The sequence below is a fragment of the Alosa sapidissima genome, chromosome 4 (genome assembly GCF_018492685.1).
Source record: "Alosa sapidissima isolate fAloSap1 chromosome 4, fAloSap1.pri, whole genome shotgun sequence".
Lineage (NCBI taxonomy): Eukaryota > Metazoa > Chordata > Actinopteri > Clupeiformes > Clupeidae > Alosa > Alosa sapidissima.
In genome coordinates, this window is record NC_055960.1 from 3121609 (window position 1) to 3148200 (window position 26592).

Genomic DNA, 26592 nt, shown 5'->3' on the forward strand with positions numbered 1-26592 from the left:
AGTGAAATTAAATTGAAATCGAAATTCCAGAGGTAGCACATTTGTTCGGTGTTGGCGTACTCTGCCTAGTTCTAGAATGAACATGAAAGGGGAAAAGGAAGACAAGAACATTTGCAGCCTTGTGTGCTCCTATGTTGACAAAGTCTGACGCAGTTGACAAACCAAGGTTAACACACATATTGAAGTGCCTTGTCATAGTCTATGCAAGCAAGGGCATAAGTTACGCTCCACAACAGCTAAGTGAGATTTTTGGGACATTACTTTGTGTCAGGCTCCAAAACACCCCATAACACCCCATAGTTACCTCCTTTAGCTTATTATACACCTGATGGTTATTTGATTTAATTGACTGACACTTGTTCCATGGCCTCTTCTAACTTTATGAACTTATAATTATTGTTTGTGGTTGTTATACATTACATAAGAGTTTTTGGGAGCACTTTTCAACTCTTTCAGCGTAAACAACGTACAATCTGACGGAGTTGATGCCTGATGGAGTTGACAAAATTATATGTTTTTTACATATAAACTTGATGTTCATGTCCATGACTTGCTCTCTGGAGCCATTTAGTTTTTCCTCAGTAGCAATCTGTTTCCTACACAAAATGTCAACATTTATTCCAAAATTTTAAACTAGTGGTGTCATATTTGGAAGATGGTGTTGACACACATAAGCTGTGACGGCAGCTGTTTCTTATGAAACCATGTGTCCTACAGTTACATGCACCACAAGTAAGAGGTGCAAAGAGTTGACATGAAGTGAAGACACAACTTTGGTTAGCAGTGTTTATGTGTAATAATGATGTTAAGTTCACTTCATGTATTATGTGACATTTTATCTAACCACTCAATTCATTTAGTTATATTTATGCATTACACTTGTTTTTGCAGTTTCACATTGTGACCTCTTGCTGAGGACAGGCTAAACTGCATGTCTTTCAGGGCACAGGGTCCGTATTTTAAGCCATTCCAATGAAAATATATAAAATATGTGAAATTGATGTCATAAGTAAACATGGTCCTTTACATTAATACACTAAACCTCTAAAGTATTTTTAAATGATTAATTTGTAAATTTTTAGCGCAAAACTACAACTTAAAGACGGGGGACATGTTTTGTCCCTTATCTCAAGAATCAGTGAGCTATATCCACAAGGTGCTCAGATGAATTGTTATATTGGCTATAGGCTAGGCTGAAAGAGAGAAATACATAAGATATATCCAATCCATCTGCATAGTAGGGCTTCTCATTCTTCAAATCACAGAAACAAATTCCTCCCGAAATGGTAAAAACAAATCATGTTTAAATGGGCTTACGTTTCCTATGGCTGGCATGGGCTTATTCAGATGAATTTAAGAGCCGTTTGTAAGAGGCTGTTTTGCATTTAATGCATTAAACAGTCATGAGTTTTGTAATGGATATGGGATGAGACAACAGTATAATTGTTGATTAACAGGCTGAGTTGAAAGGCTTATTCAGATGGACACATCTACGTTTATTTGAGCAGCCGTTCAGACAGGTCTAAGCTTTCTGTTGGCACAACCACATGGAGTGTTGAGTTTCTGACCACATTCCCAGCAGCAGTAATGCTCTTTATGCCATAACTGCCCATCTTCTCCTTTATGATACAACTCAGAGAAAATCAGCTGTGGGTGAATAGACAGGGAGATAGAGTCAGGTTATAGCGGACATATTTTCAATTCAAAACACACATCATAACATTAAGATACATTACCAAAGATTTGAAAATATAACTACACTACATTTTCATATTTTTCATTTGTTTTTAACTACAGATTTCTTTTCTAATTTCTACATTTACAGGGTGGCTCAGTAAAACATTAGACATTCACATCACAACATGCATAACCATTGCCACCCCTACCTCATCACAACCAGGACAACGGGGTCTCCCACTCTGGCCGTAATGGCGTCCACACAGCAGTCTTCCGTTTATCCAGAAGTACACCAGATCCACCAGCCCCTCCCCACACTCTGCACATATAAAGCAGGTGGGGTGCCACAGCTTCTGGTAACCAGCCCTCTCAGCATACACCACCAGACTGTCCTCTGCTGCCAGTTCCCCACAGCCACTGCACCTCTGGCAAGAAACACAGCAACACACTTACATATAATAATATATGATAATAAAAAGAATAAAACCAGAATGATCAAGTTGCAATGATATGCCTCCACACAGAATTTCTGGTTGACAAACATGTGTGTCGCAAGGCAAGTAATATAGATTATACATAGATATATAGATATATATATATAGAATAGATATAGATATAGATTATAGGGCCCTATATTGGCGATCATGGTCACTGGTGAATAGTTTTAAATAAATTTCGGGGGTTTGTCCAGTCCACATTGGGGGTGGTTTTGTTATCAAACGTCGACGCCTGGCTCAAAAAGGTGGTTCTTATGTTTCTTAATCAGTCATGGGTGTGTTTTGGGTGTAACATCCTTTAAAACAATGAGAGATTCCCGCATCGGTATTTTGATGGTCACCAGCGCATTTGAAGAAATCTGCTTGCATGTGAGACCGTATGGAACAGGTATTCCACTAAACAATGCTTAACTGAAATTGTTTGTGACTAGAAGAGTATAGGCTATACGCATCTGCACTCGTCTATTATTTGAACTCATAGGCAAAGTGAAACTAACTTCACTGTGGTGTCATAGTCAATGACAAAACAGTTATACACAGTTAATTACTTTCACTATTGACTGACAATGGGTTACCATCGAAAAAACATAGCCTGAAAAAAGCACTTACCCCAATAATGTTCGAATGATTGAATAAAAAACCTAAGAACATTTATTCTGCAGAGGAGTTGCTGCTTATGTAACCTGCGTTGTGTTGAACCTGCACGATTCAGCCCTGCACACGCCCGGACTCGAACCCGCGAACAGCAGCACCTCGGATCGGTAGGCGAGCGTGCTGACAGTTGAGCTAAAAGCACAGGCTACTAGCTTGCATGCCAGCAGCACTCTTGAGGCGTCGGGGAGTGAGGTTTACCAACATTCCACAAGCACAGCTAAGCTAGCTGGCATCCGTTACACTTGCATCTCGTGACTGCGTCTTCAGCTGTGCTTCATATACGCCTTTCGCTATAGACCAGGTTTTTCTTGGTCAGTGGCGTAATGCTTTTTAGATGGTGTAAGATAGTGATTTTTAGATCACGTGCCAGACCACACCTTATGTTGTTATTTGCCACACCCCTGGGCGCATCATGTAATAAAAGAGTAAGTATAAGTATATATACTTTTTTGATCCCGTGAGGGAAATTTGGTCTCTGCATTTAACCCAATCGGTGAATTAGTGAAACACACTCAGCACACAGTGAACACACAGTGAGGTGAAGCACACACTAATCCCGGCGCAGTGAGCTGCCTGCTACAACGAAGGCGCTCGGGGAGCAGTGAGGGGTTAGGTGCCTTGCTCAAGGGCACTTCAGCCGCGGCCCACTGGTAGGGGCTCGAACCGGCAACCCTCCGGTTACAAGTCCAGAGTGCTAACCAGTGGGCCACGGCTGCCCACAAGAAGAGCATGGAGAAAAATTTGAGTGTAAGATAGGAATAAACTTTGTGTCGTGATAAGAATACGCTATGCGCTGCGTTTCTGATCGTCAAAATAGGGCCCACAGAGTTGAAAGGAATCTCACTAGTGAATGTTCATACCAAACAATATGCTTTAAGGCATTGTAGATATCGTGTTCGTGAGAAAGGGACATACATGTGGTCACAGTGACCTTGAGCTTTAACCTTTGACCTCGAAAGTCGATCAGATCGTCTCAAAGTCCAAGTTAACATTCATACAAAATTTGAAGAACATGCCTCAATGCATTCTTTAGATATTGTGTTCATGAGAATGGGGCATACATGTGGTCACAGTGACCTTGACATTTGACCTATGACCTCCAAAATTCATCAATTCAATGAATCAGTTCATCTTAGAGTCCAATTAAACATTCCTACAATATTTGAAGCATGTGCCTCAAGGCATTCTTGACTTTCATGGTCACAGTGACCTTGAACTTCACCTCCACCTCCTTGACCTCCAAAACTTAATCCTATGGCCACGGCTATCGCCAGTGCGGAGGTATAATTACAGTTTTTCTCAATTGCTGAAACACAACCTTGCTCTATTTTCTTAAAACACAAAACTTCAGCTTCAAGCATTATTTACAAAACCTCTGACTCTTCTTGCAAAATCAAACTTTCGCCTCAAAACAGTTTTAGTGTGATCAAAGATCAACGTTTCAAAGTGATCAAAATGATATACACTATTAAGCAGTCAGTAAACAATAAACCAGAAAATAGAAAACACATTGTTCAAAACATATAGTTCTCAGGGAGAAGTACATTTTTAATCTCAAAACAAATTTCTCATTTTTCCGTCATTGTCTTTTGATGAACTTTGCTTTGCTCTTTGCTTTTTTTGTTCTTCCTCCTCCTTGTACCCCTATTTTTACAGTACCCTGCATCTCAGAAACTTGTCCTTTGATTCTTGTTCTTTATTAATATGAACTTGCAACCAGTCAAAATCTATTGAGCAGTCAGTACTGTAAACAAATGGAAGGCACAATGTTCAGGGCCATACGATTTGTTTACAGTATTGTACAGTATACAGCCTACAATGCACTCTACAGTGTCCAATAAAAATCCTTTTTTTGCCATCCTCCCTTTCATCCTCGTCCCCCACCTCGCATATGCACTCGTCCTCTCACATAGTTTCTTCTATCCATTCTCATTCCCACCTCCAACAACCTCTCTGAACTGGCTTATATTGGTTTTGTCACATCATTTGAAACAAGTGAAATCAATTTTGAGTGTTTAATCAACGACATGTTTATATTTCTATTTCATTTTTGCCACTTGTGTTTACCAGTATGGATGCATGTGCATTAGAGTGCAGAATGTGTTTTGAGAATGAGAATGTGTTCAAAGTTTTGCTAAAAATTGTGAGATCTGCAAATTGTGTCCATGTGAAATGGTTTAAGGTATTGACAACAGACAATGGGTTTTAGTGTTTTAGCAACTGAGAAAAACTGTAAAGACAATTCACACTCTCAATGAACACAAGTATGGTTGATTTAGAGTAAGCACCTGGGGACTCATGTACAAAGCTTGAATACGCACAAAAATGCTGCATACGCCACTTCTCGCGCTCACGTTCGGATGTACGAAGACTGACTTGAACGTGAGAATGTGCGGTCCTCCACGCCAACTTCATGTCTGGCCTGGTGTACGCACATTTTCAATGTGTATCGTCAGTTGGCGGCACTTAGAGGCAATGCAGCGCAACAACATTAGTTGATCGCGAGTCTAGGCCTTTATTTGCACAGTATATTGTGAAATGTGGGTTATTAAAAATGATAACACTTTGAAGTAGGCCTATGTTTCTAGATAAATGGACATGCAACATGCGCAAATACTACTAAGTTATGCAACAACCTATCTATAATGACAACTGTAGACTTATTAAAGGATAAGAATGAAAAGGGAATGTGAAACCTATACACAGCGCCGATATTTGGTTACACGATTGTTGATGACTGGCTTATCAAACATTTCAGATTTTGAAGAGCTTTCCACAAAAACTGTGATAAATGGGGTCAGCTTCACGCATTTGCCCAGGTTTGCACGTACGCAATGTTTTAGTATGAAATCCACACTTTTTGAAATCCAAGTCTTTGTACATGAGGCCCCTGATGACTTGAGGAAAGCTATAGAGATGGTGATCATGTTCAAGAGCCTGTTATGTAATATTATGTAGTTAATTTGTTTGTATGCACAAGTGTGAGTGAGAGTGAGAGTGAGTGAGTGAGAGAGAGAGAGAGAGAAAAGTAGGGCAGACTCACATATTCACTTTTCTTATCACTCTTCTCCGAAGTGCCGTTGGTAATGGGCTGTATCGTCTGAGCTGGTTCTGCAGGAGATTCACTCTTCTCCTGTGCCTTCTCCCTCTCCCCAGGCAGAGATACCTCCCCCACACCTAAAACCTGCTCCTTAAAGTTCTTCACAAAGGTGGCCATGGCCTGCAGTTCTGCATCAGACAGGTTGTGGCAGTGCAAAGGATTATGATCATGGAGAGGGAGTTGCCTCACCAACTGCCTACGACGATGGATAGCTCCCTCAGTGCCTGCCACTGGACGTCTCTCCTCAGGAAGCAGCTCCATATACTGCATAGCCTTGTGGAGAGAGCAGGTGAGAGAGGGAGAGAGAGAGAGAAGGGGGTGAGGTCACAGGTCTTTGAGATTAAAAAAATAGAATGGTCAAACCCTTAAGAAAATTCACTATGGTTTCCTATGGTTTTAATGCAGTAACTATGGTTTTACCATGGTACTCTATGGTGGTGATGATCACCATGCTCCTAATCATGGTACTACTATGGTTAATGCATAGTTCTTCATTGTAACTTTGGTACCACCATGGTTCCCCTATCGCACTTCATGGTGACTGTGGTACTACTATGGCTTTAACAAGGTAACCGTGTAACTACAGTGTTTTTTGAACTATGAAGTTGGGTTAGGAAAAGCCATGGTTTATACCTTCTGAGGAAAGCCATGGTTTATACCATGGTAATGTTAGGGTTTAACTGCAGTGAAACCATGATAAAACAATAGTGATTAACCATGAGATCTCCGTACTGACATCTGCAGTTGAAGCCTTGTTAGCACGGTAGGTAGCAGGTACATGTAGGTAGTAGGTTGTGAGTTCAATCCTCACACAGAGCATATGGGGTGCTGCTGGTGGGGGGAAGTCAGGACAATTCTAAGAGCCCAGCACTGACAGGGAGCCCAGAATTATTGTCTGTCATAGGGCCCAAATTTTCTAGCAGCACCCCTGCGGGGCATGGTGCTTATTTATCAACTATAGTGATAAACCATGGTTATCATGGTTACCCATGAAAACAAAAAAACATGGTCAAACTACGGTCATGGTTACCCAAAAAACCATGAAACCGAAAAAACATGGTTATTTTGTCATAGTAAAGAGTCTTAAACCTCAGAATTGTTCGCAGTTTCATTCTCATCATGATGAATACCATTTCTTCTTAAGTTGATGGGTTGTGCCAATTGTTCTTAATTAGCATAGGTAAACGCCCTGTCAATCCCCATAAAAGGGCATGATACTGCAGGGCCGTGTGCACACAAATTGAGGCTGATACACCACCTTTCATTTCTACCTTATATTATACACTACATGAGCAAGACAATTTGATTACCGTAAATGAACGCATAAAACCGTCAGTTTGTAAGCGAAATCAAGAATCACGATCTTTCAGTTTGTTTATCTTTACCTAGCAACCGAGGCTGTTAAAACCAGTGTTAAAGTGTTAAAACCAAAGAAGAAATGGTATTCATCATGATAAGAACGAAACTGCGAACAATTCTGAGGTTTAAGAACACCTTCGTGAATCTGCTTAAGAGTTTTTTCGGAGAGACCATGAGACCATGTTTTTTCGGTTTCATAGTTTTTTGGGTAACCATGACTGTAGTTTGACCATGTTTTTTTGTTTTCATGGGTAACCATGATAATAGAGCTTAAAATGTATTGCAATAGAGTACCGAAGCTATGACGTAGCGTTGCCAAGGCAGCAATTTCACTGGATCTAAACAAATCAATCTAACCATTGATAACACCATTAGCGTGGCTTTCTTAATCTATTTCAATCATTTTACAACGTTTCTAAGATGTTAGTATACTTTTTTACACTGTAGGAATCACATACTACAACATATATTTATACCAACACGATCAAATTCGTGACTACAGAGTTTTATTTTAGCATGGGTTTCCTCCGTAAAAGAGATAAGTATGTAAAGTCGCAGCATGCGGCTAAAATCCTTAAATTCACGGACGTGTTTTGGCTTTATTTTTTAAGCAAAAAACGTCACTCTTAACAGCCGTCAGTCTTTGAGAAGACGTGAAATATCCACTGGAATTTTGTTTCTTTATATTACACCTGCCAGGGAATCCGTGTTATGTGGGTAAGCTGCTGCCTAGCAGGTAAAGCACGTTTAACTGGCTATAGCCTACATTTAAAACAATTTATTAGCTAGAAATGATGCCACATGCAGTGTTTCCCACAGAATTGAATTCTATTTGTGGTGGCAGGTTTGCAGAATTAACTTGAATGCAGCAGTTTTTAACAAATTAGCGCAGCATGGATATGATGCTAACTAGAGTTAAGCACAATTTTTAGTACAACCTGGAAAATCATTGTGTGGTGGTCAATGTTGATATTGTGGTGGGCCGCCACAAATAAGTCAATGTATGAGAAACACTACACATGTCTACATTCAATGCTATTTAAGCCACTTCGAACAAAGTTTGTTGTTTAGATCCAGTGATTCTGCGGTCATGGAAATGCTACGTCAGACTTCAGTACTCCATCTTCGTGATGTACAAGAAATGCGGTAGTGCAGTGGTTAGAGGAGCGAGCTCTGACCCCAAGGATTGTTGGTTGAAATCCAGGAGTAATCATTCTGCCAATGTTAGTGTTGGACAGGATATTTACATGCTAACACAAAAGTTGTAAAAGTAGGCCTAGCAAAATGATTGATCCTGGATTTGAACCAACAATCCTTGGAGTCAAAGCTCGCTCCTCTAACCACTGCACTACTGCATTTCTTGTACATTTCGAAATTGCAATAATAAAGCCTCGGTTACTAGGTAACGATAAACAAACTCAAAGTTCGTAATTCTAAACCACTTTTCCATCAAAAAGCTTGTTGTAAAAGGCATAACTTGTTAGATTTACTGTGAGAACTATAGGAACGTCATATATTACCAACCGTCACGTACAGTATGTCCAAACTCTTACGTGTATGTGTCACTTAATATTCATTTCTATACAAACCAAGTCGGCGGATTCCTAAAGAAACGCAAGCACCCACACCATAAGTTTATCTAAATTAGCTATGTACCAAAAATTACATTTTACCGTGACTCGAAGAGCTGTAAACAGTGTTGTAAGGCTGCTTGTACAAATCCGCTTGGAGCTCCAGTGGAATTTTGAATTGCGACGACGAGAATTCTCGGGCTAACCGTTGATGTGCAGTGAGAAAGGTTGGGAATAAGTACCCACCAGCCCAGCACTAAACTCTGAGCGTGGTAAAAAAAATCGGATATTTCAGGCAGTAAAAGCCCCGGTAAGAACCAAACTAGATTTTGTTCAAATCTACACACCTATTGCTACTGAAAAATATAAGGTTCATTTAACAAATGTTATTTTGAAGTATTAAAAAACGTTGTTTTAGAATTTTCGAACGAAATGGTTGGTAATTAGCACGTTTACGATAGGTTCGCTAGCTCTGTGTGTTATGAATCCCATAGAACAACACTGCCATCTACTGGATTAGAAAGTCTGTCAGCAGGCGAATTAGAGGTTGGCTATTTGTGGATCTGGGTGGCTCCTCTGCCGCAAAGATTGTCTCAAAAACACGTGTACTGATCCACAAATGCGAAAACAAAAACTGCGTGTGCTGGTGATCCACAAATGCAAAATTAGATTTCACAAAGGCAATTTTCAGTTTTACAAATGCCATTTCATTTACAAATACACATCTACATTGCGAAAACCAATTTACAAGTTACAAATATGTTTTTTTTACGTGTGGATTTATGTGACTTTCATGCGAAGAACGTCTCAAAAACACGTAACTTTGGAAAGCGAAGAATGCGTGTGCTGGTGATCCACAAATGCAGAATCACATTTCACAAATGAAATTTTCGGTTTTACAAATGGCATTTTATTTACAAATGCTATCTATATTTACAAATGCTATCTATATTTGTAAAAATCAATATACGAGTTACAAATATGTTTTTTTTATTTGTAGATATCAAAATACACATGCAAATCAAGAAATATTTGTGGATCCCCCTCTGCGCATTATACAAATATTATTGAGACAACTTTAGCTCCATAGATAGAGCCCTTAAAGTTAATGAAAGGCTGACAATACTGATCACTGAGGTACACCTGTGGTGAGGTCATGAGACCTTGATACCCCCCTTCTTGCCAAGATACACTGAATGAACATCCTCTGGGGTAGGAAATAAAGCAATTAAGGGTTTTCCCCAGAAATTCCCAGCTCAAATAATGTAGATAGAATGTCAGGTTCACTGTGGTTCACTGTGTCAAAGGCTTTAGATAAGTCAAGTACTGTAAACCCGTTGACTGAGAGGCTTTAACTACTCTCAATGCTTCAGTCACAAATAAAAGAGCAATTTTTATACCAAACCAAGTTGCCAATTAATCTAATTAGTTGTGGAATGTTCCTCCAGGTTTTTAAATACGTGTTAACATGATTTGCAAATAGTCATATTCTGTTTTTAATAACATTTATTAATTTAATTAAAACATTTATTAATAACAAAGACTGCATCACCATTTTGTGACGAAACCTTTTTATGGCATTAATTCAACCAATGTTAATGATAACTAAAAAAGTCTTTCATAAAATCTTACATTTGATTTTGTTTTGTTATTTTGTTACTGATTTTATACATTGTATGTGGGAATGTTGGCTTCGATTTATAGATTTGTGTTTAACTTTTTGTTTGCCATTACTAAGGGCCCCAAAATAGGACATTTGTTTAGACTTTGTTAGTGGCAATTATAGTTTACAAGTATTTCTTTAGCGAAATATTGAAACAGACAGGTTCATGATAATTATCAACCTTAACTTCTGCTACTAAACATTTCCAGGACACACTGACTGTGAACTGTAACCATTAATATGATCAGCCGTGTCAACTGATATAGCCAAAAGGCATCACTGAGTGTGTGAAAATGTCCAAAATTACTCTTTGCATGTTAGTGAAATTAGGGTCCAAAATGTGCTCCAAACTCAAACATTTTCCACTTGCGGGAAAACCAATTCCAATCAGAGACAATCAGAGACTAACATTTATGGTTACAGCCACCATTGCTTACAATATCTATCAACCAAATACTGAAGCAAGATTGCTACCTATTAAATCCAAAGAATGAAAGACATGACAGCCTGCTTTAACTGCTCAGTCATTACGGGATCAACGTTCTGCTCTAATCTCTAAAGCAATAGATCATTGCTGCCACAGGCAAGATGGAAACACCAAGGGATATTGGTCCAGATCTCTGTCCTGATGCATCCTGGCCTTTGGGTCCCACAGGGCCACCAGAAACAGCAGCACTAACACCTAGTGCTTAGCTCAGGCCTGGGCAGAATAAATTACAACACTGTGCTAAAATAAGACCAGTGACAGCCATGTCTTTGAAATGGTAAAGGTCAGAGGCCTGGGTCCCAACCCGAATAAGGACAACAGACACATTCCTCTTTATTGAAACGTTGGGCCCATGTCCATCATTCAAGCATCCACATGTTTAAACAGTACACTTTGGTGACACGATACAAACTCGATACGGTATTTTTCAATTGCAATGACCAATGTGTGGTTTTTTAACCAATAGACAAGCCTACTTATTTCTCTAAGGCAAGTAGGCTATTTTGAATCATGGATAGCCAGGCTATTTGACATGTTGAACTTAACCTTGTTTTGTTATGCTTTCAGTTTATTAAAATCCAAGGGGAGATCCATAGCCTAAATCAAAGATGCAAATTAGCAATAGCTTTATCTACAAAATGTTGCTGGTCTGATATCTGAGCCATGCATGCACGAGTGTTCCTATCAGACAAGCCTATTCTCTAAATGTAGCCTATTTTGGAGTGTTATTTCAACCCCTTACCAACAAGCTAGCTTGTAATGGTTGGTAACAGTGGATTTCTTAAATCTTGTGAATTTAAGTGATACCTCCATAATCCTATTCACGGATTAATAATAAGCAACCACTGAAAGCCATTGAACCGAAATCGTGGGATTCTTTGCTCATTTTTAATGCATCAAAGTTTTCAAATTGGGGCTAATCTAAATTAGGCATCTTATAAAAATGTCCTTATGGATTATTCTCCGTTGGAAGACTGCAAAAGGATTTTTTTTTCTCGTTCCTTGTTGGAGAGATGGAAGAGGCTGTTATGTAAAGGATTCAGGCTCCTCAGCTTCTTCACAAAATTGACGGGGATTGCAATCTTGATGAACTATTCTTATTCAAACAACTTCTGTTGCTTGCTAGACATTAAAACTCTCATAATGTGGAGGTTTGAAATGCCTGATCACATTTTGGTGTTTAAGGTCACGTCGCCTTATGTATCAGACAAGTTGAGTGCAATCTACAAGATGTGATTTAATTAATAGCCTACACGGCATAGGGCTATATCGTGTCTGATCGTTTCTTTACTATGCATATTGATTTTATATTAAAGGAAAGATCCTGAGTTAAAACAATTTGGGGTCTATTTATGGATGATAAGGAGTTCAAGCTTTCATTTGAGAGCAAAATTATGTTAAGAGGAGTTGAGCTACACCGTTGTTTGCATTAGTAACTAAATGGTTTATAGCCTGTAGCAGCAGGCATGGAGCCACGTCAAAATATATCGCTATTTCAAACCCACTGACTAGGCTCAAAATAGCCTTACACTTCGGTGGTAGCGTAGGCCTATATAGGGTCCCTAAAGACAAACCAAAGTATTGTAAACCTTGAAAGTGTACAGAGAGGTTATAACAAGGGTTGTTTTTTAAGGCAGCACATTGCCTTACTTTGTGTTCCGGTAGCACCAAATCAGTGGGCGTGTTTGACTTCTTCCACTGTTGTGTAGATCTGGCTGAACGTGATGTATGTTTGTATTGTAAGACTCAGCCAGATCTGCGCAGGAATGCAAGAAGTCGAACGCACCAACATCCATTGTTGGATGGATGTGAATGACTTGGGCTGATGCATTTTACCATAACCAAGGAGCTCCACAGAGCGGAAGGCCTTATGCTTGGGTCACTTGGCAGGCAACAGCTCATCACCATGTACAAAGACGTATTCACCTCGCCCATAGACTCAGGTGAAGGGGTGGAGCCTAGCTCATTGCAGATAACATTAAGGGTACGTCTACACGAAACCGCCGGGTGAATTTTCTCTTCCGTTAAAGGTGTGACACATGCACACACAGAGGTGTAACCGGCTAAATGTGCTGTAGTGCATATGCCAGACCAGTCGATGGCGCCGGCCGTGCATAAGCTTCACGTTTAATTCGCGTGAATCGTGTAGAAGAAGAAAACATTGTTGCAAGTTTGTTAAGCAGTCGCATGAAATAAGGAGACTACAGACAATTCGGTTTTCAATTCAACTGTTAAATTAATAAAGTTAATTTTCAAGGAATGTGTGCGTTGAGAGGTGGGGCTCAATATGCGCTGTCAATATCTTGTACAACACCCAATAACAAAATCTAAGACAAATACGTAGGCCTAGCAGGGTAGTTTATTTGGAAAAACAGATATGTCCCCTCCTTTATTTAAAAAAAATAATTCCGTTCACACCGATGCTAAAAACAGCTTGGGAAGGGTGTTGCAAACATGTGGACAATCAGAGATTTCAAACAAACGCGGGAAAGATATGTCACAATGCAAACACACTGTTTTCCCTTGATGAAAGTGAAACGGGAGTTTTCTCACATATCCACTTTGCCCTAAGTTTTCAGAAATAATCGTTTTCAGTGATAAAACCTCTGTTTTCGTTTAAATGAAAGGCCAAACCGCATGGAAATAATATGCACTTGGTTCAAATTTCATTCAAATTTCATGCAGTTTTGAACGTCAGCCAAAGATACCTGTGATTACAAGTTTTTGCCTTTTCATTTTTAACTAGGTGGCACTATACTTTAAAGGAGTGATTATGGGATGGGTTGACATGGCCCCTTGAGACCAACATACAAAAAAATTGGTCATCCTAGGCCCTACAGTTTTCGAGATATCACAGAAAACTGTGTTCTGCCTACCCTGCTTTTGCGGGGTCCGGAGTGGCGGCTGGGTGACGGATCAAAATGAAAATAAAGTTTCATTCAGCCTGGTCTTTCAATGTTCCGGGGGGGAAAATATCTCATTTATTTCTGCATTTATTTACTTATACTGTCGTCTTTGGTCCTCCATATTCCATTCAGTAGCGTGTAGCTGCAGCTCTCATTTGGAGTTTCCATATTGTTACAGTCATTAATATAAACATTGCAATGCTAAATCATCAGTATAACTTCACGTTTGGTTTCTGTGGAAATGGGAAAAGGACTTTAGGCTACAGGAAGCATCAGAGCAAAACAGGTAGGCTGACAGCCTAGGCTACAAACACAGGATTTATACTGTTCCTTCACAATTATTGGGTTGAACACGTACAGTAATGTCATGTAAGGACCCTTTTCATGTTGCACAGCACTTGTCATGACATTTTGAGTCTGTTATGAGGCACAAAGGCACAGTTTAGTACATGCCCTCATAGCATAGCTTGTAGGCACTTTGGCTGCTTTATCCGCTAGCCAGATGGCACCGATTTTCTTCACATTTTTTTTGACCGACAGTATTCCATGAACATGATCAACTGAGCTCTGTGTTAAAATTGGCCGGAGTTCTCCTTTAAACTTACCAAATCTTTTCAGAAGTGCAGCAAACACAGCTTTCTTGCAAAAAAGGTTAAAGGTGCTCTAAGCGATGCTGGCCGGGTAACGTCACTTCTGTTGACTTTCAAACAAAACAGAGAGCTAGCTCGCTACTTCCTCCCCCTCCCTCCCGTGCTGCTCCCGTGCAATTGAAACTCTCCTAAACGCACATCTCGTCTGTGATTTGCTGGAACAGTTTGTTATGTTTTTATGGGCTAGGTTTGCCCAGGTGGTTTTTGTTGCCGTTTTTGGAGCCTGGGCTGTCCACAGAGATCGCGTTTTTTTACAGTGTTTTCAGGACACAGACAGCTAGCGGTTGGTTAGGTGATGTTTGCAGTGACATAAAATGTTTTAGCCTAAAAAACGCGTGGCATCGCTTAGAGCACCTTTAAATATATGTTTATTCCAATTCCAAAGAAAATACACATCATATCTGTTTAACCCAGTCGCCATCAGCGCAGCCATTGGTTGTGTTAAATGCACTGCCATGAGCAATCATATACCCTGACGACACCAGCATACTCCAGGATGACAATGTCAATTGGCTAATTGAATGGAAATTATGGAAAAGTGGTTCAGAGAGCATGAGGAATCATTTAAATCACATAAATTGGCCACCACACTGCAAAAATTGCTTACCTAATAAAATCTAACCAAGTGTCATTAATCTTATATAATCTTAATATCAAAACATCTAGTTGGTATTGTTTTCAGTATAAACAGACTTACCTAGCGCTTACACGTAAAATCATTTGACTTAATTTAAGACATCTCATCCTGAAAACATTCAAATTTATCTGCCAGTGCTTTAAGGAAATTTGTCCTAAAAACAAGCACATTTTTCTGCCAGAGCGTTGAGTAAATTTGTCTTCATAAGACTTAACTTAAAAGGATAATTCCAAGTTCTCATCAGTCTGTCTTCCACATTCATGAAAGGTTTGGTATGAATGTTGAGTCATGTCTCATGAAATGCTTTATGTGCAGTTCATGACAGCTGCTATGAATGTTTTATGAACTCACCCGTCAAGTAAAGTGTTACCAAAATGTTCTGGGGGAGGACCCCCAAACCCCCCCCCCCCTCTCACATATACGACATACGACAATTAGTGTCGACATACGACAATTAGTGGGGGGCCCTCAATACATCTGGGTCCAGGGGCCCGAAAGTTCATAATCCGCCCATGCATTTACCGTTAGACAGATATTTAAATGTAAATGTAAATGAAATGCAAAATGGAATTGTTAATGTAAACCATTATCGTTATTTTTTATCATATGCTCTCCCACTAGTCTTACTAGCCCATTTGTTTTTTGTTTTTTTATTTTGTTTTTTTTCATGGAAACGGTTGCTATGCTGTCATGCCCCTCATTGGCTAATTCGATGAGAATGTTTTAGAAACAATACAGACAACAGCATACAATTGGTTTGGCTCTCGCCTTAGGAAGCTGGGCCATAGGTATTCACAGCAGCACTAGGTCAGTGTGATTCAGCGACGAATGAAAGAACGAACAAGAACTGGAAAGTCGAACCAGTTAGGTTTTTCATTTTAAAGACCCGTTCGAACGAACTAGTTCGTTCGCGACCGACCCACCTCTAGCCATCAGCCACTTTTGGTTAACAAGTCAGGGTTGGACCTTATTGTTTACACCTGAGCTATTCCCCCCATGTTGAAATGGTGTATTTCCTTTTGTAACAGAATTCCCTTTGCACCATAACATGATATCCTTTTATAACAGATTGCTGAGAATGGCCAAATATGTTAACTCTTACCAGTTTTTGTGTGAGGCCTGGAGGGGCCCAATCATAGGTGATCGTGTGGAAGGTGGGGTCTTTGCGTGACACCACTGGGTTGGTGATGATCATGCGGTTGCGCTTGTACACACGCAAGCCATCGCCACCCTTGACCTTGGCTGTGAGGTGACTATACCGAGAGTCTGCCAGCAAGCAGCCCATCTTCCGGTCATCCTCCAAGTCAGAGTTAGGGGTATGTTCTTCTTGGCTGCAGTGGCACACTATGCAGGCTTTCCTGAAACAGCACAGTCATTCAGTTTACTCACCTCTTTGTCTACATACTGCTGAAACATGTTATTCACTAGTAGACAAAAGAGCCAATCTTTTTGATGCAAACACAGTGTGCTTGCATCACTGGCAATCTGCTAGCAACTTAAAAGTTGTGTTCACAAAAGGGTTTGACTGGCAATTGACTGGTTCACTGCAAATTTATTTGAAGCGTAAGAAGGCGCTGCCAAGGGTCAAACAAAAAATAGACAAATTTGATAAATTGTACAGCTTGTTTGCATTCCATATGAAATCAACTCAGTTTTAGGGAAAATAATTGTTTCCAGGTTAGGCCTTTTATGGAGTGTGGTAAACACATGTAAGCAGTGGTTACATTCTTCTCTTGAGTTGAGTTTCTTTTGCTTGAACTTAAGACAGCTGTTGCAAGTCATAACCCCAAATCAGAAAAAGTTGGGACGTTGTGTAAAATGCAAATAAAAACAGAATGTGATTCTACAAATTTCAAACATGAAATGACAAATTTGACTATTTCATGGAAAATAGATGTTCATTTTGAATTTGATGCCAGTAACATGTTTAAAAAATGTTGGGACAGGGGCATGTTTACCACTGTGCTGCTTCATCTTTTCATATAAAGATATATATATATATATATATATATATATATATATATATATATATATATATATATATATATATATATATATATATATATATATATATAGATAGGAGACCACTTGCTAGAGTTGAGAATTAAATGTCCCATTCCTGCCCGATATAGAATTTCAGCTGCTCAAAAGGGTCTTCTTGATCATTTTTTTCATTCCATGTTGCACCCAATTTAACAGGTCTGGACTGAAGACAGGCCATTTTAGCACCTGGACTCTTCTTCCATGAAGCCATATTGTTTAAATATGGGCATAATTCATTTTGGCATAGTTTTCCTGAAATATTCAATGTCTTCCCTGAAAAAGACATTGTCTGGATGGCAGTATATGTTGCTCATAACCTGTGTACATCATTCAGAATTGATTGTGCCTTGCCAGATGTGCAAGATGCCCATGCCTAATGCACCTCCACACCGTCCTAGATGCTGGGTTTTGAACTGAGCGCTATAACAAGTTGGATAGTTGGATAGACCCTCTCCTCTTTAGCACAGAGTGTCCATGATTTCCAAAAAGAATTACACATTTTCATTGGTCTAACCACAGGACCATTTTCCACTTTACCTCAGTCAATTTTAAACGAGCTCAGGCCCAGATAAGACGGTGACATTTCTGTATCATGTCTAAATACAATTTCTTCTTTTGCATGGTGGCTTTTGTGAATTGAGAATCAAACTGTACTCAGACGATGGTTATCTGAAGTTTTCCTGAGCCTATACACTGACTTTCTGTGACTTTCTGTACAGAAACAGGTCTGTTTTTTATGCAGTGCCATCTGGGGTCCTAAAGACCACGGGCATCCAATATTGTTTTTCAGCTCTGTCCCTTGTTTGCAAAGATTTATCTGGATTCTCTGAATATTTTAATGATGTTATGTACTGTAGATGATGAAATACCCAAGTTCTTTGCAATTTCATGTTGAAGGTAGACTATGCAAGATTTTCACCTTTACAAAGCTAATTTGATGGTAAACAAACTAGAATCGTTCACCGAGCATAGCTATAGACGTAGCGAGTCCCTACCGAGAAATCTACCCATGCAACTTCAAGAACGGCAGCCCGACAAATCTTGTGAGAACTTTTTATACCCAATTATGGTGCCAGTTACCCTAATTAGTTGTGAAATATTCCTCCTTACACAACTTTTTCAAGCAATTAGTTGCCCCTGTCCCAACTATTTTTTAAACGTGTTGCTGGCATGAAATTCAAACTAAACACCCAGCAAACACGCAACATTCCATTCCTTTTTAACCTTTAAAAGACATTCTGGGAATGTCATCTAAAGGTATTGTGTTGTGTAGCCGTCAGAGAACATTCCCAGAAAGTCCCCCTACAGCTGTTTTTGTGCAACTGTCAGGGAACCTTTTGGGCACGTTCCCTGATGGTTATATTAAGGATACATTTTTTATCCTTTAACTGACGTTCCTAGAACGTTCCATAATGGTATAGTTTTGTGCAACTGTCAGGAAACCTTTTGGGAACGTTCCTTGATGGTTATATTAAGGATACATTTTTTATCCTTTAACTGACGTTCCCAGATCTCTGTCTGGTTCGACCTTGGATTCAATAAAGTACCGGCGCTGTGCTGATTTGGAAGCGTCTCTATTGAGGTTCATTTTGTAACTTAGCTTTAGTTAGTTCCAAGCATGCACTGAAAGTCAGTTGCCACATTTATTATTGTTTGATTTTAAATAATATGGATGAAACAGTTTAGCCTTCTCTTGCTGGTGTTTTGATATTATATTAACAATGAATGAATGACAATTAGATTTGATACATGCACTTGATCTCTCTCCTATCGTAGGCTGATATATCTCCCAAATCAAATCACTCAGTGCCCGCTTAGTAGGCTACGATTTTTAAAGTTTCAAAGAACCTTCCGCGAACATTCCCAAAAGATTTAACCATGAAGGAACGTTATGGCGCTGTCAAGAAAACATTCCTGAACGACCATGAGGGAAAATTAGCAGCGAACGTTCCTGCATCCTGCAACCGAAAATTGTTTACTGGGCATATATTTACCATTTATCACATTTCTAATTCTCAACATTTGATATGTTGTCTATCCTTTTTACAGTTACATATGGGTTTACAAGATTTGCAGATTATCAAATTCTGTTTTATTTGCATTTTACACAACGTCACAACTTTTTCTGATTTGAGGTTGTATTACCTTGTCAATTATCCCTTGAAAGGAACATGTTACAAGTAACTGTTAACAGAATTAGTTAAAATACCATGTAGAATCATTCTGTGACAACTATGTTATTCATGCCAGATAGGTGGGAATGTGCTAAATATCCCTACATGTGTCATTTTTAAGGCATTTGGAAATCCAGAGTTGGCCACGAGGAATGTAACGAGACATTCTGCAAATGTGAAAGGAACATCCCAGATAGCAAAATCTGATTGGCAGATAGCGGACAAAATATAGTGGCAAAATATTGGGCAATTTGTCTACAAACTGCCAGCGGACGACCAGAGAACCGATGAGCAAAATGCCAGCGGACTGCCAGCTATGCCCCCAATAGACCAACAGTGGTCCGCCAGCCTCTTGCTATCTGGGATGGGGAAGGAAGCTTCCCAGGTTTTCTATACGTTTTTAGCAAGGACAATAAATTACCTCCAGGAATGCGGCTGAAATCCAGTGCAGACCCCTTTACACGTCAGGCACATCATGGCACCACCAACTGTAGGCTGTCCCACTGACATCTAGATAGCAATATAAAAACAAAACAGCCCACTGAATTGAGCATTTTTAACATACAGCAGGTTGCTGGACATACTGTTGGTGTCTTTATTAAAGGAGAAATCTGGTGATTTTTACATGGATCTTGATCGCTAGACGTCACCAAGTACTGTCGATAGGGGAAAAAACGACCAAAATGGGTGCTACCGAACTGGAGTAGCTGCAGCTAATAGCCAGTACTCGCAGTCAGCTAAAGCTAGGTTTGGGGGCATCATGCCTTTTTTGTCTCTTAACAGACTCAATACGTCATTAAAAGGTCTGTACTAAATGAGTCCTTACGTGACAAAACAATGCATTTTCTACTTAGCTGTGAAGAAACCATCTAAATTCAAAGTTTATACTGTCTGTTTGCCTTTTCCTGCAACAACTGAATTCCCTTGATACTTCAGCACAAGAATAGACTTAGCTTTCAGTAACGTGTAAGCTTTGGACCATTTCCATGTAGTTACATAGTCATTATATGGTCATAATCATTACAGTGCAACCTATTTTTGTAGGGGAAATAAACTTCAAGTTTGCGTTGCGAACAGACTGTCTTGGGCTTTCCTGGAAGCGACTGATGGAAACTGAGGTATGTGACAGTACAAACTTTGAATTCAAACAGTTCCTTCACAATTCATGAGTTGAAAATGCATTGCTTTGTCACTAAAGGGCCCTGTTCATGTTGCACAGAACTTCTAATGACATTTTGAGTCTGTTAAAACAACACCAAAGCACTTTTCCTCTTCGGTCCCCCTACAGGTTGTAAGCGGAATTGTCCATTACCGCTGTGGTAAATAATTTAGCCTACCGCAGCATACAGTCTTTCAAAATATGTACCTGCCGAGTACGCTCCACCCAGAGCCTTACTCCACCTATCGGCTATAGTAACGCTTGCCGTAAAGCAAGTCGAATTTGTAGTTTCTTATGTCTCATTCGAACTACAGATCCGCTATCTGATCTGGCAAACTTGCATAGTGTGGTTATAGCCGATAGAGGGCTGCAAAATAAATGCAGAAGTGCCGTTCATCCTGTTACGAATACGAAAAAGAATCTTTGGTGTTGCTTTAAGAGGCAAAAAAGGCACATTTAGATGATACCCCCAGACCGAGCATTGTAGCTGACTGGGAGTACTGGCCATTAGCTGTAGCTACTCCAGTTTGGTAGCACCGATTTTGGTCTTTTTTTTTCTATCAACAGTACTCGGCGACGTCTAGCGATCAAGATCCATGTAAAAATCAGCCGGATTTCTCCTTTAAGACCGGGGTCACTGTTGTGCTAATAAATTCTTATATGGTTACCTCACAGGTGAAGAAAACAGAGAGTCCTATTTTGTAGGTGAAATTGGGTCACTCCCCGCAGTCCCTAGAGTTGGATGAGTGAGCCAAAGCGTTTTATAGCCGACACAGCCATTGTCCTAATCTAGAAACGGCCCGGTTAGCTTTAGCTTAGCGTAGTCACTGTAATCCGGCGATTCCAGCTAGCATATCGTTGCAAAAGTGAATCAAATAAAATATTTTTTATAATTATTTCTCGTAACCTGTACATTCACATCGAGTACAAATATCAATGCAAATGAACACGAAGGGATTTACTAGACCAATTTAGATTTGGAACTATTTTCTGGCATCTGAAAAGGTGAAATTGGGAGTGACCCAATTTCACCTAGGGGTGGCGTATTCCTTTAAGTGCCTTTAGGGGTGTGTCCAAGTGCACTTTTGCCAGATTGGCGGCAGAATAAATGATCAGACTCCAGACGCATGGTTCAAAAGCTTTTGAATCAATCATGGGTGTGACGAGGGCAGCCCATCTCCAATTGCCTATGAGAGCCGATTGCAAGCACCATCTATGTAACAGAAGGACTTCACTTGATTAGCTGAAATATATGTGTGTGTGTGTGTGTGTGTGACAAGCAGAGGATACATGTGTCTGTACTCACCTAGGCATTGATCTTATAGGCAATGACGAGTCTAACATTTAGTCATTTACTTTTATAGTACTGATTGAGAAGGGGTTCAAATTTAAAATGTAGCTAGAAAAAAGCACTCATCCCAATTGACATTCAGATCAGTGAATAAAGATCCTGAGGACTTTGGCACACTAGCACATTCTTTTCATTGTGTTGCACACTAGGCAGATCACAAGCTAGACTTCTTGACAGTGGGCTCTTAAAATAACAGTGAAATAATGCACATTTTACTTTAGACTAGGTTTTACTTGAGCTGTTTTCAGACATGACCTGCGGACTATGTCCGTACAATTGGGTCTGAATCTCAAACTGACTCAAGTTTTCAAACTTGTTCATACCACATTTGTGTCCAGGTGCCCGTGGGGACCCGGGTTGGAGTCCGGCCTGGGTCATTTCCCAATCCCACCCCATCTCTCTCTCCTACTCACTTCCTTTCTCTCTTTACTGTTCTGTCACAATAAAGGCAAAAAGGGCAACATGTTTCCATCCCCAAGATGCACTTGCAATAACAAGATCCTGGGGATCGAAAGTTGCCCTTTTAAGACCATCTTTTTTTTTTTTTTTTTTAACTTAGGCTATAGTTTCTGTAGCACCTAATTTATCGTTCTCATCCAGTGGTAGCCTAAACCCTGTCTACATAAAGGCTATCAAGACGTATAGGCTACTGTTGGTCCAAGAGAATATCATCAGTTTTGAATTGAGTTCAGAATATTATCACCACGCCCCCTCACTCGGTGAATCGAACCGCGCTTTAACCTTTTTTGTTCAGATAGATGCTCACTTCTGTGACATCCGGACTTGATACTAGAGGACTGGTAGTGTCAGATCCGGGTGATTTCAAGGTAAAATAATTCCGACATTGTTTTATAATATATATAGTCATAATCTAGGAAGAATGTAAATTGTCACCACAAGGGACTTCCGTGCCTATGCCGTGGACCTGAGAAGTGCCTATGCCGTGGACCTGAGAAGTCACAGAACCCATGTGCTCTGGCAATTTCTTCTTTATAAATATATAAAACCGTTTGTTCAAAGATGTGATTAATATAGGACGATTGATAAAAATTGTCACCACAAAAACCGAAGCAGCAAAGTTTGTGTCACTGCCAAAACGTTTGACCATGTCTGTAGTCGACCCTGTAGCAAATCTAGCTTCAGGATCTGGCATGGATAAGGCAGGGACTGCTGGGTCCAGCGAAGCAAGACCAGGGTCTGCTGGGTCCAGCAGGAGGACTGACCACTGGAGCCGGCCTGGTTAGCAGACACTAGCTCTGCCACTGTGGAAGGTCCTCAACCTTAATTCTGCACCATGAGTGAATATTATATTCAATTTTTGATCATAAAAGATATAAACTGGGTGAGGTCTCTGCAAATAGAAAATCCTAAATAATGTAGCTTTGATGCTACTGAGCAGAGTTAGCATCCATTGCCCATGATCCTCTTCAGCCAATACTCCTCTTAAAATCATACCAGTTCATCCATTGCCATTGTTGTGCTTAAGAAGCTGCTACTCATCAAGTTTCCTCTTCTTGCTTGTTTCTTGCCTACCCAATCCTTTCCAACTGCCCAAGTTAGCCCTGCTCTTTAGCTCTGCCTAATGACGTCCCTGTGCTGTTTGACAAACTCTGTTTTGTAATGGCTGTGGTCTAGATTATAACCCTGTCTTGAGTACAGACTGCAAACACTTTTTTTGTGCCTTAATTCCTACAGCCTAAACAACATACTTGTATGAATGAATGTGTCTATGAGTCCTTGCTCTAAAAAAAACTGAAGTCTTGAAACTATTTATAGTTTTTGGGACAGAAGCCAAAGTCCTTTCCTTCAGTTGCAGGGAAGGTTTTTTGTGTGAATGAGAGGCTTTGTGGTGGTGAGCAAGTGCCTTAAAAAGATCAAACATTTGTCTGTCTCCTGGCACATTTCAGAGGCAGCGGTGCAGTCAGATGGGACTAAATAGACCTAGGCAGCACACGTCTACAACCCTACTTAATAATGTATTATGTAGCCAGTAATCAATTTTACTTCCCTCTGCACTGTGAATGAAGAATGGAGCAGGTTTACATCCATTCAAATACAACTTGCACATGAGGACCTGCCCTGTGTATTGCAGAACAATTTTCTTGTGATTTTCCTAGGGTTATGTAAATAAAGACAAGTGTCATTCTTAGTGCTTGCACAGGTAAGTCTGATAGGCCTCTAATGTTTCTGTTATCAATGAAGGGCACAGTGAACAGGTCTGCTAGGCAACAAAACAATGGTTGTCAATTGACAAATAAGCAGCATGTAAAGTAACTGGTGAAATACAACCCGGTTGTTTCATACACACTCCAACTCTCCAAATCCCCACAAAAATAGAATGACACTTCACACAGTGCCAATAAAGAGGACTGTTGAAAAGATGACAAGCAAAATAATGTCATAAACAGATACCAAACAACAGACCTACAAAGAGGTGTCCATGACAATTAAACCCTTTTATAATCCCCTTTCCAAAGCAAATATGTGCAAAGACCCTGGGGGCCAATAGGCACATCCTCATGCCTGTGCCTCTGTGTTGTGTGCACTAAAGTGACTTTATTACACTGTACGCTGAGATGCAGTATGACCCTGGCAGATACTTTGATATAAGCTTATATATATATATATATATATATATATATATATATATATATATATATATATATATATTTTTTTTTTTTTTTTTTTTTTAAATAGTAACATTCATAATCTAAATCCAACGCATGCATGTGTCTTGTTAACACAACTTCAAATTCAAACTTATTCCCTTAATTCCCTATGAATAGCACCACTAGGCCCGCTGTGGCAATTGATTAAGAACAAAAATAAAGGAATGTTGATTTTGAGGGGGGGTTCTGACCAGTTTAAATTTAGAACATGGATAAGACTTCAGACTTTTGCATTAAGTGCCTTACTAATTTCATGACCGTGACGCAAATGCTTTAACAGGTCACTGGCTGAGAGACTATAGGACATGATGTAGAGTCCATAGCACATAGATCAGAGCGTGTTACTGTTCATAGCCTGGTTACTACACTGCCGCCACAGTAGTACCCCATCTGTGTAGTCCGGTTAGTTGATAACCCGGCCCAAACGGCAAATAATGTGACAGAAGTGAAACGAGCAGGCAATTAAGTCAGCGACCGGTCTGTTTTCCTCTCGTTTCTTAACTCGCCAGGTCAAGAGGTAGGCATAGATGGGGTCCCGAATGTATGCTAATAATAGGCAATCTCGCAATTTTGTACACTCAAACCGAAATATGACTGTATGTATGGGCCTACGACACATGCCAGCCACAGAATTGCCTTTAGTTTAGAACCGAATCGAAACCATCTTATATGAATCTATTAAACTATTAGACGTGTAGCCTACATACGTCTGAAATAAATAAAATATATAGGCCTATATATAAATAAAGGACCAACTCTGAACTTGGTTTTAAACTAGATGTCTTATCATTGATGAACCAATTTATGAAACATAGCTGTCCTAGGCTAATTAAACTGTCGGGATTGTTTAGCTACAGATCAAGTCTCAAAACTAATCTCCAATTATGATTAGATCTATCATATCGTAGGTATTGCCTCAACCTAATATTAGTCTAGTTCATCAATCTAAGGTGATTTTAAGTAGTCTATGGCATTTTTCACTATTGACATAGGCTAGGCTACCTGGACTTACGACGGCCTCCTTGGTGAAATAGTTTAAGGTTAGACACTTTTCAAATACCAGTAGAACAAACTCATTCACTCAAGGCAATTTACGCAAGGTCAAGTTAATGCAGAGAATGTCGAGATGTTTACTCACTTTCTGTATTCCCGCGGATAGATCCATTGGTTTCTTTGATTGTGGTCTAAAGTTGTGACTTTCTACAAAAGTAATCAGAGTGTAGCGATAGGTAGGTAAAGCTATGATTGTTTTCTGCCACACATGCGTTGCACAAAGCTTATGTAGCCTAAGAAACGAGGCGGGTAAAATGTCTCTCTAGTTCAGTCATCCAATTACAACAAAACATGGAGTTGCCAAACCAATAGACAGCTGAGTTTCTCCGCTCTAATAACGTTTAATGTTTTAATGCTACAAATTGGGAACACCCAACCTTCCGAAAAAAAAAAAAAAAAAAAAGGCATGACATCACCCGAAGCCGTGAGTGAGTATGCGATACAAGCTGAAAAGAATGTACTGGTCGCATTCTTTGACATCAGCTACAGAATCATGGGAGGATGTTTCCTGTAATTTGACTCAACGCCTTTGTTTTGCCTTTTTAAGGAAGGGTAGAGTAAAAATTTAATTTCAGGCTGAAATGCCTGTCCACCTGATTCATCAAAATCTGTCAGGGCAGCACTATTTTCAGAGGACGCAGACGCAGAAAGGAAGAGAGAAGTTTAGTAATGAATAATGTAAGCGTACTTGTCTAGTAGATTGTGCAGTCAGATCTACTTTGGCCGATCACATTCACTGAACTTAGCAATGGAAGAGAGAGTTTAATTCAAGGATGTAATACGAGGACATCATCTAAAATACCTTAAATAATCTAAAATATCTCAATTGGAGGTAGTGTACAACTAGTCTGATGTGCTCTTTCCCTTTCTTCTGAGATATGTTGCATCATATTTAGAACTTGAATGATATTCTTTGTTCAGCTTTTGTGCATTTTCTGCCAC

General features: G+C 39.7%; 1 protein-coding gene across 1 annotated transcript; it reads right to left on the minus strand.

Moving 5' to 3' along the window:
• Positions 1–1476: 1476 nt before the first annotated feature.
• Positions 1477–26572, minus strand: lmcd1 (LIM and cysteine-rich domains 1). The gene is made up of 6 exons (XM_042090060.1): positions 25736–26572; positions 19840–19928; positions 16304–16559; positions 5872–6201; positions 1887–2102; positions 1477–1647 (listed from the first exon to the last, which is right to left on the minus strand). Exons 1-6 carry the CDS (start codon positions 25760–25762, stop codon positions 1513–1515), a joined length of 1053 nt encoding a protein of 350 aa, XP_041945994.1. The 5' UTR covers positions 25763–26572; the 3' UTR covers positions 1477–1512.
• Positions 26573–26592: the final 20 nt, after the last annotated feature.

Bases quoted from the DNA above. Each gene is read 5' to 3' on its own strand.
- lmcd1 (XM_042090060.1), bottom strand. From the start codon at position 25,762: ATGGATCTATCCGCGGGAATACAGAAA. The intron at 19,929-25,735 runs GTGAGTAAACAT...ATTGCTATCTAG, and splicing joins TATCCGCGGGAATACAGAAA to ATGTCAGTGGGACAGCCTAC. The intron at 16,560-19,839 runs GTAATTTATTGT...GTGCTGTTTCAG, and splicing joins TTTCAGCCGCATTCCTGGAG to GAAAGCCTGCATAGTGTGCC.